The sequence below is a fragment of the Schistocerca nitens genome, chromosome 8, assembly GCF_023898315.1.
Source record: "Schistocerca nitens isolate TAMUIC-IGC-003100 chromosome 8, iqSchNite1.1, whole genome shotgun sequence".
Lineage (NCBI taxonomy): Eukaryota > Metazoa > Arthropoda > Insecta > Orthoptera > Acrididae > Schistocerca > Schistocerca nitens.
Genome location: NC_064621.1, coordinates 463375843 through 463396401, shown reverse-complemented (window position 1 = coordinate 463396401; position 20559 = coordinate 463375843). Strand labels below are relative to the sequence as shown.

General features: G+C 39.9%; 1 protein-coding gene across 1 annotated transcript in view; it reads right to left on the bottom strand.

Annotated features, from left to right (window-relative positions):
- LOC126198732 (uncharacterized) overlaps positions 1-20559 on the bottom strand; it is a 257125-nt gene that overhangs the window by 26988 nt on the left and 209578 nt on the right. The window contains exons 9-10 of the mRNA XM_049935253.1: positions 19350-19484; positions 8669-8842 (exon numbers count right to left, since the gene is read on the bottom strand). Of these exons, the coding sequence (XP_049791210.1) occupies positions 8669-8842; positions 19350-19484 (309 nt within the window). The remainder of the gene's footprint in view (positions 1-8668; positions 8843-19349; positions 19485-20559) is intronic.

Here is a 20559-nt window from a genome sequence, read left to right as displayed (position 1 = left end):
TAGCCTTTGCATTGAAAACACTCAACTCCACTCAGTAACATTTTTATCAGTTGGATAAAGAAACTCTTGCTATTGCCCATGCCGTAAAAAATTTCATGGTGCAAAATTTCATTTAATTACCAAACATAAGTCTTTGGTTTCCCTATTTAACCTGCTGGCATCCTCACTGGACAAAGCAGCTCATCGACTTCATTATTGGGATTTGTTCTTGTGATGGTCCAGTTATGAAATCCATTTTCATTTTGCATCACAAGTTGCAGACATAGACGCTGCAGGAACTGCTATGTTTTCAACTGGATATGGAGGCAAATCTCACAATAGATGGCTCCCCCATCACCAGGTCCCATACTGCCTCTGCTGTGGCGATGGATCTGGTGCTCTGGCAGATAGTATGCATGATGGAACATGAGTGGCTCAGCTATCCACTAGGCCACAGATTGTAATAGCTTCAGAATTTTTAGGCACTGCACCATCACCTCTCCCTCTTGTATGACATTATTCCCCCATCGATGGAAAGGTTTACTCCCCACATTATGGTTCACGCAGCTCTACGACAGAAAGTCCTCTGATTATTACAACAGAGTCACTGGGGATCTTTCATGCACTGCCATGAGTTTTGGCCAAGCATTGATAGGAAGGTGGAACACCTCATCATGGCCTACTGCAACTGTGTGTGTCAGAGCTGGTGCTGCACAACTTTTTTTTTTACATGGCTTTGGGAAAGAGACAACACTGATTTCACTAGTCCCTTTTTACACACTTTCTGGTTGTTCAAAATTGATGCTTTGTTTAGTTTCCCTGTACTCCTGTGACAGCAGACATGACTGTTAAGGTCCTACTGAAGATATCCTCCACAGCAGGCTTTCCTTGCACTCTGCTTTCAGACTATGGTCCCCTCAGTTCATGGTGAAATCCTTAATGGACCTTTGCGCAAATAATGGCATTTGCCTGATCACAATGCCTTCCTTCCATCTGTAGCCAAACAGGCTCTCACATTTTTAAAGCTCTTACAGAATAATGCCAATTAGGGCCAAGTATCCTACCCAGCTCTTGCATGGCCACCAGCCATGGACGCAACTTCACTTCTTGCTACTTGGCAGTGGTCTACCATGGCACCAGTTTTGTCCACGTTCATGCCTGGCACACCAATCTGGGCAAGGGTACTTGGATGGTGCCCTTACTGGATTCCAGTCAGCAGCCACAGCCAGAGTGGTTGCCACATCTTCTTGGTTTGCAATGAACATCAACTCGTGGTATGCTACAGGAAACAGTTGCATCCCACGATAGGCCTCATTGGACTGTTTGTCCAATGCCTTGTTCCTCATTGGCCCTGGCCACTCCAGGGCCAAGCAGAACTAGCTGTGCCCACTTATCCCAGGCTGTATCTGCACTGATGACATGTTTCGCTCCCTTTGCCAGATGCTGGCAGCCCCACTACACTGAATAGGCACCACCATCAGTAGGGACAAATGCTGTGTCCCCATCACCAGAGCCTCTCCTCTCCAATTTGCTGTCATTGCTGTTCATGCCAGCGACCTCATCATGGATTTTGCCATCCAGATGGCTCCCATTCCCCTCTCACTGGTCATGTCCACTGGTCACCCCGGGACCCATGAGTGGTGTGGGGTGCCTCGTCCCACTCACTTTTATCTGAACATGATGGTCCACTTGGAAAAGAAACTTCTTGCATCTCTGGCTGCTTCCCCAGCACCACCATTTACACTCTGGAAGTCTCTTTAGTCACAGCATCATGGATGGCAACAACCCTCCCCCCTTCCACAAAGAAAGAGGAGGAGTGTAGTAACCCACCAGTACCTACCAACCACAGTGGACATAAGTCGGGCCACAATAGTGCACGCAGTGTGCACCAACATCTAAATGGCATGCCTGCAACTAGTTGAGGTGGCCACCAGGGGCCACTGCAAACAGGGTCACTGTGTACGTGCAGCACTACACCAGTGACACCTGTCATGGATAGCATATTTATAAGGGAACATATGGACATCCAGGCACTCAGTTATTAAATGTGTTCAAGACATGTAAACTACCTTCATTGTATTCTTATCGATGTCACTCTGTGACCCACTAAATTTGTTTCTTTTACAGCCATGCATTTGCAAATGCTCCCACTTAGAACAAATAATTATGCCATTCTCTACAATGATTTACATTATGTTGTTTATAGAACATATTCATTTGAATTTAGGAATATATGGCTCGTAGATTAATTACACCAGATGTGGCTCACGCTACTTTTTTTAAGTTAGTAGTATTTACATTTCAAATATATTTTTTGTGCAGCATTGCCAGTCTTGGGTAGTCTTTCTACATTACAGATGAAAGAGGAACTATCTGAACAATGTGTAACTAAAGGCCATTCTGCATTCAGTTCCATTCTGTAACTCCTTAGGTATTTATTTGGTTATGGTATTGGACTCACATTCAGGCAGTTCATATCCCTCTTCACTAATTTAGGTTTAGTTTTTCTGTGGTTTCCCTCCATATCTTAAGGAAAATGCCAGGATGGTTACTACAAGAAAAATTTGTCAAATTTTTTTCCATTCTTTCCTAATCTGAGCTTGTTGTTTATGGGACATTAAATCTCATCTTCTTTCCTTGCTTCTGTGGTACTCTGGTGACATTGTTATTGGGGTAACATCATTTCAAACAGTTCTTCATTAGAAAAATAATTGTACTCTTCAAAATATTGTATTAATGAATAAAAATCTGACAATCTAAAAGTTTTATGAGCATAATACCATAAATGAATTTTCCAACACATTTGATGTACATTAACACTGCTTCCAACGCTACCTCAGGAAAGTCTTTCAGTGTTGAGACTGGCAAAAACCTTCTGGTGGATGTATTATTTAATCCACCTTGAGAAAAACAGAAAAACAAAAATTTTTGTGTGCATTTTCTCCATAATCTCTTGTCAGTCCAATGAAACAGTTGTATCTCTTAAATTTTTCTCAGTAAGAACTGTTATTCTTGAGTAAAAAATTCTATACTTCAAATTGAAAAAAAAAAAAAAAAAAAACAACACACTTGCCACTTTCTTCTTGATGATTAATACAGCTAAGAAAATACACAAACCATTAATATGTGAGCACTTTGTGAAAAATTATTGTAGGTGAAAAAAGATTATCAATATCTTTAATACATAAAAGAACATGTGAAGTGAAAATGTGAACTTGTAACAACAACAACACTCTACTATTGTACATATAAGTAATTCTCTTTTCGTCTGATTTTTTGATAAACTTGTGTAATTGATGATCTGATTTCATTTCTTTTTTTGTTTCATGTCATTATGCTAAGAAAACTGTAAACAAGTTTCAATGTGAATATTAATGTTTATGTCAAATGTCAAGCAATATTGTAATAGAATTGAAATGTAACAAATGTTGAGACTATTATAAGATGTTTAAAATTGTAATTGTGCATCTGGTCCATACGTAGGCAATGTGTTAGGATATGTAGAATGCAAAACCTCAGGTGAATACCCGGCCTGTCTGGGAGCGGTAAAAGGTGGATGGCAGGTGAGCGCGGGAAAATGCACGCAGGCACTGCACAGCGCAACGGGCTCAGCAGCAGTAGTAGTTGTAGTTTGGCACTGGTTTGAGCAACACCTTCTGGAGTGAGGAGGCTCTCCTGAAAAACGTAGCTTCACTGAGCCTCGGATATGCTGTTCCAACGCCCACACAGCATGGCAAAATTCCACAGGCACTAAATGGAAAAGTATTGAAATGCTAAGAAGAATTAAAGTGCCGATACGTCAAGAGCCATAGCTGTGGTTGTATGTGTGCTCTGTGCCTCGCCATCTCACCGCTCGCCAACCGCCGCATCGATACAAGCAGGTTGAAACTTTTAGTACTGTATTCGTATGGACCATTGAGTGAACTGTTCAATAACAACCTAAATTTTACCAGAACTTTCCCATCATTTAATTATCCTCACAACTAACCTAGACAGGGTCCTTTCTAAATGTTGTGCAATCCGAGTGTCCCAAAACGAAAAATTTAGCTATGTTAGAATGGTGTTTAAAGAACTGTTTTGTTAATGAACCAGTAAATGAATAACGAAGGTCTAACAAAGTTGAAAGATAACTTTAATAGTGATATAGTAATGAAGTTTAATTATTTTGAGACAGATATAAAGGTATTTAAATGAGCAGTAAATAAGATGAAAAGAGTAGTAACTTATATACTGGAAATCTTGAACGCATAATAAATTCAGTAATCAATTTTTTTAATACAGTGATCATAACAGTTTCAGCCCCCCCCCCCCCCCTCCTTTTTTTATTCTATTGAATTCTGAAGTGTTCTAAATTGATTGACTAGCAAAAGTTAAAGTCAATATAAAAGCCAACATTTATCAGTGTTTTATCTTTTATCAAAATTGACATTTTGTGTGTGGCTCGAAAGTGCTATTTCTAGGGTAACCTATGCCCGATTTTAATCAGATTAATAGACAGTATAAAGTTTTGTAGTATACATTGTAGTGTAGTGTTATGTATTCATGGGTTTTCCATATCAGTACAGAATGTGAAACTATCAGTTCAATAGATTTTCTGGTTCTAAAATTCTACTATATTATGCATTGTTACCACTTGTTGCTAAGCACGAATATCTGCCAACTTGTACAGGGAAGAAACTCAATCAATGCCTAATTAGGCTGGCGACCGTATTATTAACAAATTGCTAGCATCTTCAGCGTTGTTTTTGGTACATCCGACGTGTAGTTGCATTTCGGACTTGCTTGATGGATCATTGTTATTACAGAGTGTGTGTAAGTCTGATTTGCCACCATTCAGGTACAGACGGTCCCGATATCTGTAAGAAAATCCTTTCTCATAAGGTGAACCCCGCTCAATTACCATAGCACAGGCTTTAACGAGTATTGTGTGCCCCACACGCACATTACAAAGTGCCTAACCCCAAATATCCAGAGGTTCCTACCACTGCAATTGCCCCCACTGTGAAATCTATCCCATGAACTCGCCAAATACCAGCTACTTCAGTCCTACCAATGGTAAATCGAACAATATCAAAGGCAGAGCCACCACAAAAATCACACATAATTTATCCAGTAACTTGTGGCCACTGCACAACATGTTGTATAGGAATGACAATGAATAAACTGGCTAAGTGCATGAGTGGGCATAAAAGAGCAGCTCACCTAAGGGCCACCCAGTACCTATGTACACTCCACAAACCACCATATGATGCATGGTGGAGGATACACTTTATGACTACTACTCATTTTCTTTCCAGTTACATTAGCAAATGGTGCAAGAGAAAAATGACTATCTATCGGGTGATCAACAAGTCAGTATAAATTTGAAAGCTGAATAAATCACAGAATAATGTTGATAGAGAGGTGCAAATTGACACACATGCTTGGAAAGACGTGGGGTTTTATTAGAACCAAAAAAATACAAAAGTTCAAAAAATGTCCGACAGATGGCACTTCATCTGATCAGAATAGCAATAATTATCATAACAAAGTAAGTCAAAGCAAAGATGATGTTCTTTACAGGAAATGCTCAATATGTCCACCATCATTCCTCAACAGTAGCTGTAGTTGAAGAATAATGTTGTGAACAGCACTGTAAAGCATGTCTGGAGTTATGGTGAGGCATTGGCGTCAGATGTTGTCTTTCAGCATCCCTAGAGATGTCGGTCGATCACGATACACTTGCGACTTCAGGTAACCCCAAAGCCAATAATCGCACGGACTGAGGTCTGGGGACCTGAGAGGCCAAGCATGACAAAAGTGGCAGCTGAGCACACAATCATCACCAAATGATGTGCGCAAGAGATCTTTCATGCATCTAGCAATATGGGGTGGAGCACCATCCTGCATAAACATCGTACGTTCCAGCAGGTGTTTATCAGCCAGGCTGGGGATGATGCGATTCTGTAACATATCGGCGTACCTCTCACCTGTCACGGTAGCAATTACAAAACCAGAATCACGCATTTCCTCGAAGAAAAAAGGCCCGATAACGGTAGATGTGGTAAATCCAACCCATACCGTGACTTTCTCGTCATGCAATGGAGTTTCCACAACAGTTCTAGGATTTTCAGCAGCCCATATTCTGCAGTTGTGGGCGTTGACAGACCCTCGGAGCCTGAAATGAGCGTCGTTGGTCCACAACACGTTACTCAACCAATCGTCATCTTCCGCCATCTTTTGAAACACCCACACCGCAAATGCCCTCTGCTTCACTAAATCGCCAGGTAACAGTTCATGATACCAATGGATTTTGTATGGATAGCATCAGAGGGTATGCCTCAGTGCCAACCAAACAGTAGTGTATGGAATGCCGGTGCGAAGTGCGACTGCACGAGTGCTGACTTCCCCGTGCATAGACGAACCCGCTACAGTCTCCATTCCTTCCTGAACTGTCTCAGCAGCATTACGCCTTGTGCTCGGTCAGCCACTACAGGGTCTATCGTGTAAACAACCCGTGGCTTCGAACTTCAAAATCATTCTCGCCACAGCTGCATTTGTCAATGGACCTTTACCTGTTCGAATCCCCTTCCTATGGCGATAGGATCGTAATGCTGAACTAGCATGTTCCCCATTCTGATAATACAGCTTCACTAAAAGTGCATTTCAAGGTAACGTCAACATGCTGCGACTGCTGGCGTATCTGATTCTCTCTATCATTACAGCTCCTTTTATACATGATTGTCATGCGCAGTCACTGACATTTTGCTGTCCAGCGCCATCTGTCGGACATTTTGTGAACCTTTTTTTTTTCTCTCTCTCTCTCTAATTAAACCCCATGTCATTCCAAGCATGTGCGTCAAATTTTACCTCTCTATCTACATTATTCTATGGTTTATTAAGTTTTCAAATTTATACAGACTTTTTGATCAACTGGTACATGCCTCTGCACAAGTCCTAATTTCTCTTATCTTGTCCTCATGGTCTTTAAATGAAATGTATATTGCCAGCAGCAGAATAGTTCTGTAGTAAGATGCAAATGCCATGTATCTGAATATTCTCAATAGTATATCTCCGTAATATTGGCTTGTTGATCAAACCTACAGCTAACAAATACAACAACATGCCAGTGAGTGCTTTGATGTCTTCCTTTAATATCACCTGGAGAAAATCCCACACACTCAAGCAGTATTAATATATGGATTGCTCTAGTGTTCTGTACATCACCTGCTTTATGGATGAGCTGAACTTCTTGCAAAGAAACAAAGTGAATGACAGGCATTCTCTACTAATGTCTTTACACGCTTGTTTCATTTCATATAAGTATGCAATGTTGTGCTTAGACATTTAAATAACAAGACTTTGTACACTTCTCAGTTGCTGAAATTGCTCTACAACATGACTCCGTGACCACATTGGCAGCTACACCACACAGGCTACTTGGATCCTTCCACCCAGTACTACTTTCCTCAAACTCTGGAGTTGAGAACTTCCTTTCCTTTCATCCTGACACCCTATTAGACTTAACCTCTGTTAATGCACAAGTCCTTCTCTTTTTTCATTATATTTTTACACTTTTTTTTCCATCTAATTCGTAACTGCACTATTCATTTCTTCTTGTCTTACTCTGTCTTTGATTTTCTTTTTTCTTTCTTTTGTTTTTTTCTTAGTTAAGGTACATCAGCATGGAACGTAACTGCAGAGAAGGCACTAGGAAAGTTCCACCAGAAGACAGGCACTAGAATATGCACTCTTCTTCATCCTAACTGTTAGCTGGGACTTGTGCCTTATATTATTTACTTGCATGGAAATTGTATATAGCGAAGGACATTGATTATTTGCATGTCGTCAGTTGCTTCTGACACTTCAGTGTAGAAGGCAAAGTTAAGTATCGTCAATTCAATTACTGTAATAAACTCCATTAATATGATTTGCTTGTATGTTGCCTAGCATCTGAGAAAACAGCTTCCTAGGCACACTATATTAGACGAGTGGGCAGGATTCCACATAAACAAAAGCTGTTTTAGGCTTAATTTTGTTAGAACAGTTATTACTTAAAACGTGAGTAATGACTCACATGTCAAGATGGCAGCATTTCATAAATGCTCAGAATGAGCATGGTGTTCCATGACACTTGGTACCCATGAACTGAGTGTCTACCTAACTGGCAAATAGAGAAACCGAATGAGTGGCCAGAGACAAACACAGAAGAAAGAGGGTGCAACACTGAAGAGGAACAACAAAACTAAAATGCAAGTGAGCATAGGCCCTCTAAATAAATATGAGGTTACCGGTAGCACATGACTGATTCTGGACACTGTGTGTCTGAACAAGGAAAGTTATGATTCTAGACACACTGCCCAATGTACATGACACTCGTGATGCTCACTATGGAGTCGCAGATCACTTCGACTCTTGACTGTGAACAACTCCTCGTCTGACATGCCTTCATGTGGCAGGGACACCAGAATATGTTTACATTTTAGAGAACCAAATAACTGTTGTTTGCTTAAAAGGTGGACCAGAAATCCAGTAATTTTTGTCTGCAAAGACAGCTACTGCTAGGGCTTCAAACCAAATTATGAGGAACACAAAATGGACAGAAAATTGCAAAAGAAGAGTTACTACATGAAATGCTGAACTTTTAATTGTTCTTAATCCAATTTTTTTACACTTGATTGTTACTTAAAGAGAAATAAAAAATTTGTACCTTCATTCCTTCAGAACTGACACTGGCAGGTTCTCTTGCTTTTTTTGCTTGCTTATCTTTTATATCTCTGAGTTCTTCTTTCAGCTGGTTTATTTCCTTTTCAAGTAGCTGTATTTCTGAATCATGTTTATTGACTGTTTCTTCACTGTGTGCCACTTTTTCTTGCAACTTAACCTGGGAAGAAATGAATTTATTACTGTAGTAAAAGTCACGGTCCATGGTGCTTAACCCTCAAGTGGTGCACCTGTGTATAAATTGGGCCATCCCCAAATAACAATGTATTGTACCATTTTGTTGTTGCTTCAACTAATCCAATGCCCAGTTAAGCCATTATACATCCAGAGAACAGCTGTAATATAAAATAAACAGCAAGCTAGGTGAGAAAAAGTATACAATCCGTGAAAGAAAATGACCCAGATGCTGAGTTAGCGGCACAATTCCACAATGAGGCAGTTCCCTACAAGATAATAAGCAACTCAGTAAATGGCTGGCTGTAATCTGATACAACTGTGCTATTTAATGCTTCTAGTGTGTCATTACTGTGGGGTAACACTTGTACACAGCATCAGAGTGTTTATTTTATTATCATTTATTTTATTATCGTTTAATTAAACAGTGATATAGTTCATGTAATGGAAGGTTATTTATCTTTGTTTAATTAAACCTGCTCGTGTTATACAAAGTGGCACACCCACTTCATGTAATGGAAGGTTATTTATCTTTGTTTAATTAAACCTGCTCGTGTTATAAAAAGTGGCACACCCACTCAAGGGTTAAACACCAGTTCTGCTCAGTAATTGATAAACAGAATTATCCATTCATCTTCATGAAGAACAATCAGGATAATACAAAAATAAATAAAATGCATATCCTATGAGACAATAAACACACTCAGTATATACTAGGCAGATATTTAAAAGGATTCAATTAAATCTTTAAGACAGCTGTCAAGATTCATAATAAACTGCAGGCCTTTCTTTTAATTCAGTAACTCATAATAGTTTTAGCAGTAGTAACTTCGTTCACAGAATCATTCATTCTGTATTCCAGTGTATCAACATGAATAAACATATATTTTTAAGAATATTCAGATGTGTTGTGTACAACATATTTTGCAGCAAACTGGCATTTGTGATTTATGGTTACTGTAACACATATTATAACACATTGTGTTAAATTTAATTTTCCCTTCCAATAAGTGGTCTATATTGTCTTTATTTGTTGTAAAATAACACTACTTTTGAGCTTGTTAGCGATGATAAACTCAAAAAAGTTTCAGGAAATTAGTAACTTTTATCCCACATTTTTCTGTTAATTTAACAGAAATACCATTTTGTGCACTAACTGCTCCTGTTCCTAAAGAGAATTAGCAGTAATTTTAGCTTAACAGAGGCAGGACTTAAAAGAGAATCAGCAATCTTATTCTAAGTTACTTGTTTTCTGTTCTCTAAAACTTTGCACCAGCCACAAGGCACCCACTGTGAATGCTGTTCTCTGTCACAGGATGAATTAGCTGACATTCATGAGCAGCTGAAAATTGTCCTGACTACTGTGAAATGCCTGAACCCCAGTGAATGGGTATGTTGGAACAACTTTCAAGAGTTGTATACTAGAGATACAAATGTACTCAAGTACCATCATCTTCCTGGTTATCCTGTCCCTCTATAGCAAGTGCAAGACTTATCACTATTCATATCCTTACTGTGAATGGCATATACTGGCAGGGCTGTACAGGAGAGACAGGGACCAGTGTAACTCACTGTGTTACACTCACCCCACAAACCAACAAGTTTGAGGTGCTGTCTTCCACTGAAACTGAAACTGAGCCAGTGAGTCTCATTTCACCTATTGGGAAACCTGATTTGCTTTGTGTCATGAGGAGTCCACTAACCACTGGTAGTTAAATGTACAGTAAATAATGATATGTCTTATAGAAATAGCAGCAAGGGGTGGGAATGAATACCATGTGCACTCAGTGTGTATGCCTGGGGACCTCATTCAATATGTTGAAGAAGCTGTTCTGGCTGCCAATGAGGGAAGAGGATACAACCAACTTCAGACTGTGCTGCATGTTGGAACAAATGATGCTAGTCATCTAGGCTCTGAGATCATACTTCAATCATTCCAGTGACTGGCAAATATGGTTGAGAAGGTCAGTCTTGCTCATGGAGTTTTAACAAAGCTCATAATTTGCAGCATTGACCCCAGAACTAATCACAGAACCATGGTTCTGAGTTGAGTGGAAGGACTGAACCAGGGAGTCTGAAGGTTCTGTGATGAGCTAGGCTGTGACTCAGGACTTGTGTAAAAAAGTTGAGAATTGTAGGATACCCCTAAATGGGTCAGGTGTCTGCTACACATCAGAAACTGCAACACAGCTAGCTGACTGTGCATGGGGTACACACTAGTATGGTTTATAGATTAGGCAATTATAGCTGCAGGAGAAATGTCAGTATAAGATCCAACAAAATCCCCCTAAAGGGGAGAATATTAAAATCCTATTGATTATGAGCAAGGCCGGCCAGAGTGGCCGTGCGGTTCTAAGGGCTACAGTCTGGAACCGCGTGACCGCTACAGTCGCAGGTTCGAATCCTGCCTCGGGCATGGATGTGTATGATGTCCTTAGGTTGGTTAGGTTTAGGTAGTTCTAAGTTCTAGGGGACTGATGACCACAGCAGTTAAGTCCCATAGTGCTCAGAGCCATTTGATTATGAGAAAATTAAAATCCTAGTAATTAACTGCCAAAGCATTCACAATAAAGTGCCAGAGTTTGAAGAGGTCCTAAACAGTAGTGGAGCTCACATATTATCGGATGCAGGAAGCTGGTTAAAATTTGAAAGTTATATCAGTGAGATTTTTGATGAAAATCTAAGTGTATATCAAAATGACAGGCTAATGGCAAAAGGAGGAGGCATATTTGTCATATTAGACAAAAGCTCAAATCCCTCAAGATGTAAACTGAAACTGTGTATTAGACTTTCTGGTAAAGATTCAGTGTCAAAAGTGGGCACAAATTTACAATCAGATCCTTCCATCAGTGCCCTGAATCACCTCCAGATTCTAACTTAAAACTATATATAAACCCTAAGTTCACTAGTAGTTAAGTTCTACAATCACTATTCCATCATCAGAGGTTACTTTGATCATTCAACAATCAATTTGGAAAATTACAATTTTGAAAGTGATGTCATGACAAGACATCCTGCATAACTTAATTAAATGCCTTCTCTGATAAGTACTTACATTGACAAAATTCAAAGAAAAGCTACTTGGCATGTTTGAAATAAAGATCTTGAGACAAATTCTTGGGAGAATATGGTGTCTAGAGGAGAAGAATCAACTATGAATTATATAATCTAATTAATGAACCAGACATCATCAGCTGTACTAAGATTAAAAGGCTGGAGTGGGCAGGACATGTATTGACAGCTAGTGACGTACTGATTACAAAGGTATACTACAATGCAGTGCCTACAGGAACCAAGAGAGTTGGAGGATCAAAGCTACAAAGGGAGTAAGGTACCAGAGATGGTGTAAGGAAAACTGTAATTCAGACTCGGAGAAGTTTGGCTGTACACTGGAAAGAATGGAATAATCTTCTACAGAAGGCTAAGGTTGTCATGCTGATGATTATGATAATTATGATAAGTGCCTACAACAGACCATTCATAAGCCTACTCATGATGGAAATAGATATAATAGCAACAAACAGACTTGACCACTTTGAGGATGTCTACATTGAAGCTACTTCCAGAGAACACTTGTAGCAATAATGATTACCAAAGTACAAAGGGCAATTAAAATGGGTAGAAGGATTTATATGTTCAGGAAACTAGATAAAGGGGCAGTAGTGTCTGTAGAGGACAGGATAAATTTCAGTTATAAAGTTTGCAATATTGAACACTAATTGCGCCATATGATACAGTTTTATATTAGACTGAATTGGAATTCTTCCACCAGCATTCAGAAGACAACCTTTCAACAGCATCCAGAACTTATGCCAAGGAGTACATCCCACTTTTCGACTCATATTTCAACATTTTGTGTGGCCAGTCATGGAAAAGGACTGTGAAGAACATATAATGGTATGTTTGCAATACAAAGGTGTAAAGTGTCTTGTCATGTACATGCCCAAATTGGTGACTTTCCACATACAACAGTATGTTTTACCCATGTACATCTGGATGTTGTCGGATCAGTTCCTCCATCGAATGCTCAATGCTGACTTTTCACAAAGAGTGGACAGGACATGTATTGACAGCTAGTGACGTACTGATTACAAAGGTATACTACAATGCAGTGCCTACAGGAACCAAGAGAGTTGGAGGATCAAAGCTACAAAGGGAGTAAGGTACCAGAGATGATTTTACCGGCTGGCCAAAGGCAGTGCAAAATGATAATATTACAACTGAAATGCTAGCCTCTACCTTTACGTCTGTGTGGTTAACAAGGTTTGGTTGCACACAGCATATCACTACTGACCATGGACAGCAGTCTGACTCAGACCTGTTCACACAACAGGAGTTTTTCTTGCACCAGTAGTAGGAGGAAGGATTCGCACTCAGCCAGCAAACGAGTGAGAAGTATGCCATTTTTTAGCAAGTAATTTAAAGCTTTAAAACAAGTGTTCAGTGCATAGTGTTGTGGAATGGGGAAAAATACCGCAAATTGGCATTCGTAAGAAGAAGAACAACACCAAAAATGCAACCGGAGCGTAATATGTAGGAAATTGTCCACACAACCTGCCACTGATGATGCCTTGCGGAAAATAAAGGCGAAACACGTATGGCACTAAAATTTTGTTTTATTCAGTTGCTGTCAAACAGTCCATAAGTAAAAATTATTAATATACCGTAATATTACACGCAACTGAGGAAGACAGGACTATAAAAGTTGATCGTGTAGTCTACACATTCCTCATTAACTGTCTATCAGAATGGACAAAACAAAAATCTAGTAGTAGCTACTATTACCTTTCTCAGTTTCAAAATGAAATAGTAATAATAATAATAATAATAATAATAATAATGAGATGAACTTTTGTGGAATAAAACAATCTTGCATAATGTGTGAAATAATAACTAACAGAAATGCTTATATGTAATACTACCAATTTTAACAGTAGTATTTACCCAGGTTCACAAGTGGGTTAAAATTCATAGTAAAAGGACATAAATCATAAAATTTTGCTGATGTCACTACTGTCCTCTGTGAAAGTGAGGAAAAATTACAGAACCTGGTGAATAGGATGAACAGTCTGTAGATGGATTGAGAATGAACTAAAAAAAGACAGTAATATTAAGGAGCAACAAAAATGAGATTAGTACTAAACTTAATGTAAAAATGGCGCCAATGTAATAAACAAAGTTAAGGAATTTTGCTACCTTAGAAGCAAAGTAATGCAAGATAGTTGAAGCAAACAGGATATAAGAAGCAGATTATCACTGGAGAAGAGAGCACTCCTCACCAAAAGAAGTCTGTTAGTGTCAAGCACAAGTCTTAATTTCAGGATGAAATTTCTGAGAATGTATGGCTGGATCACAGTGTTGTACAGACAGTGGGAAAATCAGAAAAAAATAGAAACATTTGAGATGTGCCACAAAAAGATGCTGAAAATTAAGAGGACTGTTCAGACAAAGAAAAAGGACATTCTCCACATCAGTGAAGAAAGTAACATGTATACAAGGACAGGATACAAAGCCGTAGTAGCCCTGCTGTAATGTCAAACAAGTTAGTTGATGAGCTGCAATCTGTGTTGTTCTGTCAGACATACGGGATATAAAAGTGACAAAGCTGGCATACTATGCTTACTTTCACTCCATAATGTCATATGGGATTATTTTTTGGGGTAATTCATCAAGCCAAGCTAAAGCTGTCCGAGCACAAAAACAAGCAATAAGAGATATATGTGGTGTAAGCTCAAGAACATCCTGCAGAGGCCTGTTTAGGGAACTAGGGATACTAACTACTGCTTCCCAATATATTTATTCCTGAATGAAATTTATCATTAAAAATATATCACATTCTCCAATTAACATCTCAGTTCCTGGAATCAGTACTAGAAATAAGAATAACCTTCACAAGGATTTAAAGTCACTTACTCTTGTACAAAAAGGTGTGCAGTATTCAGGAACACATATTTTCAATAAATTTCGAGCAGCCACAAAAAGCTTACCAACCAATGAAATTCAGTTTAACAGAAGCCTATAGGATTTATTAGTGGCCAACTCCTTCTAGTTCATTGATGAATATCTCAGTAGAACCAACTGATTTTTGTGTGTATATGTATATATATAAATATAATAGAGGGAAACATTCCACGTGGGAAAAAAATATCTAAAAACAAAGATGATGTGACTTAACAAACGAAAGCGTTGGCATGTTGATAGACACACAAACAAACACAAACATACACACAAAATTCAAGCTTTCGCAACCAACGGTTGCCTCATCAGGAAAGAGGGAAGGAGAGGGAAAGACGAAAGGATGTGGGTTTTAAGGGAGAGGGTAAGGAGTCATTCCAATCCTGGGAGCGGACAGACTTACCTTAGGGGGAAAAAAGGACAGGTATACACTCGCACACACACACATATCCATCCACACATACACAGACACAAGCAGACATTTGTAAAGCAAAGAGTTTGGGCAGAGATGTCAGTCGACGCGGAAGTACAGAGGCAAAGATGTTGTTGTATGACCGGAGAGGTATGAGTGGCGGCAACTTGAAATTAGTGGAGGTTGAGGCCTGGTGGGTAACGAGAAGACAGGATATACTGAAGGGCAAGTTCCCATCTCCGGAGTTCTGACAGGTTGGTGTTAGTGGGAAGTATCCAGCTAACCCGGATGGTATAACACTGTGCCAAGATGTGCTGGCCGTGCACCAAGGCATGTTTAGCCACAGGGTGATCCTCATTACCAACAAACACTGTCTGCCTGTGTCCATTCATGTGAAGGGACAGTTTTTTGCTGGTCATTCCCACATAGAAAGCTTCACAGTGTAGGCAGGTCAGTTGGTAAATCACGTGGGTGCTTTCACATGTGGCTCTGCCTTTGATCGTGTACACCTTCCGGGTTACAGGACTGGAGTAGGTGGTGGTAGGAGGGTGCATGGGACAGGTTTTACACCGGATGCGGTTACAAGGGTAGGAGCCAGAGGGTAGGGAAGGTGGTTTGGGGATTTCATAGGGATGAACTAACAGGTTACGAAGGTTAGGTGGACAGCGGAAAGACCCTCTTGGTGGAGTGGGGAGGATTTCATGAAGGATGGATCTCATTTCAGGGCAGGATTTGAGGAAGCCGTATCCCTGCTGGAAAGCCACATTCAGAGTCTGATCCAGTCCCGGAAAGTATCCTGTCACAAGTGGGGCACTTTTGGGGTTCTTCTGTGGGAGGTTCTGGGTTTGAGGGGATGATGAAGTGGTTCTGGTAAATTGCTTCTGTACCAGGTCGGGAGGATAGTTGCGGGATGTGAAAGCTGTTTTCAGGTTGTTGGCATAATGGTTCAGGGATTCCGGACTGGAGCAGATTCGTTTGCCACGAAGACCTAGGCTGTAGGGAAGGGACCGTTTTATGTGGACTGGGTGGCAGCTGTCATAATGGAGGTACTGTTGCTTGTTGGTGGGTTTGATGTGGACGGACGTGTGAAGCTGGCCATTGGACAGATGGAGGTCAATGTCAAGAAAAGTGGCATGGGATTTGGAGTATGACCAGGTGAATCTGATGGAACCAAAGGAGTTGAGGTTGGAGAGGAAATTCTGGAGTTCTTCTTCACTTTGAGTCCAGGTCATGAAGATGTCATCAATAAACCTGTACCAAAGTTTGGGTTGGCAGGCCAGGGTAACCAAGAAGGCTTCCTCTAAGCAACCCATAAATAGGTTGGCGTACGAGGGGGCCATCCTGGTACCCATGGCTGTTCCCTTTAATTGTTGGTATGTCTGGCCTTCGAAAGTGAAGAAATTGTGAGTCAGGATGAAGCTGGCTAAGGTAATGAGGAAAGAGGTTTTAGGTAGGGTGGCAGGTGATTGGCGTGAAAGGAAGTGCTCCATCACAGCGAGGCCCTGGATGTGCAGAATATTTGTGTATAAGGAAGTGGCATCAATGGTTACAAGGATGGTTTCTGGGGGTAACAGATTGGGTAAGGATTCCAGGCTTTCGAGAAAGTGGTTGGTGTCTTTGATGAAGGATGGGAGACTGCATGTAATGGGTTGAAGGTGTTGATCTACGGAGGCAGAGATACGTTCTGTGGGGGCCTGGTAACCAGCTACAATGGGGTGGCCGGGATGATTGGGTTTGTGAATTTTAGGAAGAAGGTAGAAGGTAGTGGTGCGGGATGTCGGTGGGGTCAGGAGGCTGATGGAGTCAGGTGAAAGGTTTTGTAGGGGGCCTAAGGTTCTGAGGATTCCTTGAAGCTCCGCCTGGACATCAGGAATAGGACTACCTTAGCAAACTTTGTATGTAGTGTTGTCTGAAAGCTAACACAGTCCCTCAGCCACATACTCCCGACAATCGAGTACCACGGTCGTGGAACCCTTGTCTGCCGGAAGAATGACGATGGATCGGTCAGCCTTCAGATCACTGATAGCCTGGGCTTCAGCAGTGGTGATGTTGGGAGTAGGATTAAGGTTTTTTAAGAAGGATTGAGAGGCAAGGCTGGAAGTCAGAATTCCTGGAAGGTTTGGAGAGGGTGATTTTGAGGAAAGGAGGTGGCATCAATGGTTACAAGGATGGTTCCCGGGGGTAACAGATTGGGTAAGGATTCCAGGCGTTCGAGAAAGTGGTTGGTAATGCTGCATCACGGTGTACCACCAAGGATGATGAGAGACACTGCCTACTACTGCACATTCCTGTAACACCGCCTTTGTCAAGCACTCAGGTGAAAGTTAGGACATTTCATGAAACCCCATCATTCACCAGGACCTCTTGTTGGCAATGGAAGAGTCTAGAACTTCCATCATATTCACCCAACATGACTCCCTGCAATAACCATCTCTTTGCCAAAGTGAACGAACCACTGAGAGGGATCTGTTACAACAGCAGAGAAGACATTATCCATGCCAAAGGGCACTGAGAACACAGGACATCAACAGAAGTAGACATGCAGAAGGTATGTGATGCCTTCTGGACATTTGACAAAAAGCTACAAATAACAAAGGCAATTTTATTGAAGGTGTGTAACTATAAGTACCTCTGTCAATAAAGTCACTTCAGAGAAAAATAATAGTTCTTACTACTTTCTATCCAGCCCTCATATTTGTGTGTGTGTGTGTGTGTGTGTGTGTGTGTGTGTGTGTGTGTGTGTGTGTGTGTTTGTGTGAGTTCAGCACACTATTACAGTAAGGTGTTTGATCAAAAAGTAACAATCACTTTTGTTTTTCGAAAAGAATCTTTGTTTATTCATCAACATCAACTTTTTTCCCTTCAAAGTTATAATCCTCAGACAGAATACACTTGTGCCAGTGCTTTTTCCACTCTTGGAAGCACTTCTGGAACTCATGTTTTGTTATGGTGTTCAGCTCCTTTAGCAATTCTGTTTTTATCTCATCAATGGTGGCAAAGGAACATTCTTTCATGGTTCTCTTCAGCCTCGAGAATAGAAAGAAGTCTTATGAGCCCATGTCTAGCAAATACAGTGGCTGAGGCAACATAATGGTTTTGTTTTTTGCCAAAAAATCATGGACAAGTATTGAGGTGTGAGTGGGAATGTTATCATGATGCAATTTGCACGAGTTTTTTTGCCAAAATTTTGGTCATTTTCTTTCAATTGCTTCATGCAAAAAGTACATAGCTTCCAGGAAGTATTCCTTATTGACTGTAGGACCATAAGGCAGGAACTCATGATGAACTATCCCATCATAATCAAAGAAAACAGTGAGAAGACCCTTCACATTTAATCAAACTTGAATTTTTTTCAGTCTTGACTCTTCAGGCAGATTGCATTGGGATGATTGAGCCTTGGATCCAATGTCATACCCATATACCCATGTTTCAACACGTGTTATAACATTCTTTAGACATTATGGATTGTTGTCAACTTCATTCAACAATTTCTCGGCAATGTCTACGCAACTTTGTTTTTGGTCAAAAGTCAACAGTTTTGGAAGAAACTTTTATGCTACTTGTTTCATGCCCAAAACACCAGAAAAGACTGCTTGGCATGAGCCACAGGATATGCCAACTTCATCAGCAGCCTCTCTAAGGTGATTTGGTGATTTTCCAGAACCATTTTCTTTACTTCTTCCACTTTTTCATCAGTGACTGATGTGCTAGGATGTCCAAGGTAGTCATCATCTTTAACATCTTTTTAATCCTTTTTTAAATGTTTATACCACTTGTAAACTCATCATACTCACAGTAAATTCACCAAAATATTTCGAATGTGGTGCTACACTTTATTCCATTTTTCAAGCTAAATTTAATGCAAATTCTTTGATCCATCTTTTACAAAAGTAAAAATTTGCTGAGCACTTGAAAACACGTACAACATTTTTGACCGACAACAATAAACTAAACATTCAAAACAGCTGGAAATGCAATCATCATTAGGAACATGTTTGCCAATAAGATAAAAACAACTGAAAATCGGGTATATAAAGCCTGTAAAACTAAAAATTTCATGTTAGTTCTTGATCACATCTCAAACACAACACACAGCACACAAAATTATGCTTAAAAATTCCCATACCTTTTCCATTGCCAATTGATTGTTGTCTTTCTCTAACCATGCTACCCTCTCTGTGGACTTTTTATTTTCTTCTTCATTAGTGGTTAGTCTACTAACATATGATTGCTTGTATTCTTCCATGCAAGACTGCATATCCTACAACAAACAGATAAGTAGGACAGATTTCATATTTTAACAAAACAAATAAAAAATTGTTTGTACTGTGTCTGACATAAATAATTCAGGTAATAAAATTAAATACTCACTAACAGACAAAAAAAGTGAAATGCCCAGAAGGGGAGGAGGAAATGAAATAAGACTTCAATGGCTGAGATGGTATGTCATGTCACATCTCTGATTACACAATTGAGGCACTTTCACAAAGAGTGTGGCAGTATGAGCCCACATATCAGTATGATGTTGCATCCCCTCTGGCCTGGATGCATGCACTGATTTCATTGGAAAACATGTTATAAAGCCATTGTATCATCTCTTGAGGCAAGCTGGCTGACAAGTAGTACAGTTTTAACACCAAAAGGGTTTTATACTCAAACAAATGTCACATATAATTACAAACTGTGTAGGAAAGCTAATCCAATGGCAATAGAAAGTTTTTTAAACCTCTTTAAGAAACAAGCGTGGTAGGATGTTTATAGTGACGATAACATAGATGACAAATAGAATGCTTTCCTTAACACATTTCTCATGCTCTTTGAGAGTTGCCTCCCATTAGAACATTCTAAACAGGGTACTAGCAGTAAAAGGCAGCCTGGGTGGCTGACTAGTGGGATAAGGATATCGTGTAGAACAAAGCAGGAATTATATCAAATTGTCAGAAGTAGTCACAATCAAGCTACAGTATCCAATTACAAACAGTATTGTAAGGTGCTTAGGAAGGCAAAGAGTATGTGGTATGCAAATAGAATAGCTTATTCACAGGATAAAATTAAAACCATATGGTCAGTTGTGAAGGAAGTATCTGGTCAGCAACACAAGGTCGATGATATAGTCAGTTCATAGTAAAAATATTTCTGTTATTGATAAATCAGATATATGTACAGTATTTAACAATCATTTCCTGAGCATTGCTGGTAAATCAAATAAAAATTTAGTTTCTACAGGGAATCATATAACTCTCCTGGAAAATGGCTTTCCAAGATTGATGTCTGAAATACTCCTCTGTGACATAGAAAAGGGGGAGACTGAGTCAATAATTAAATCACTGAAGACT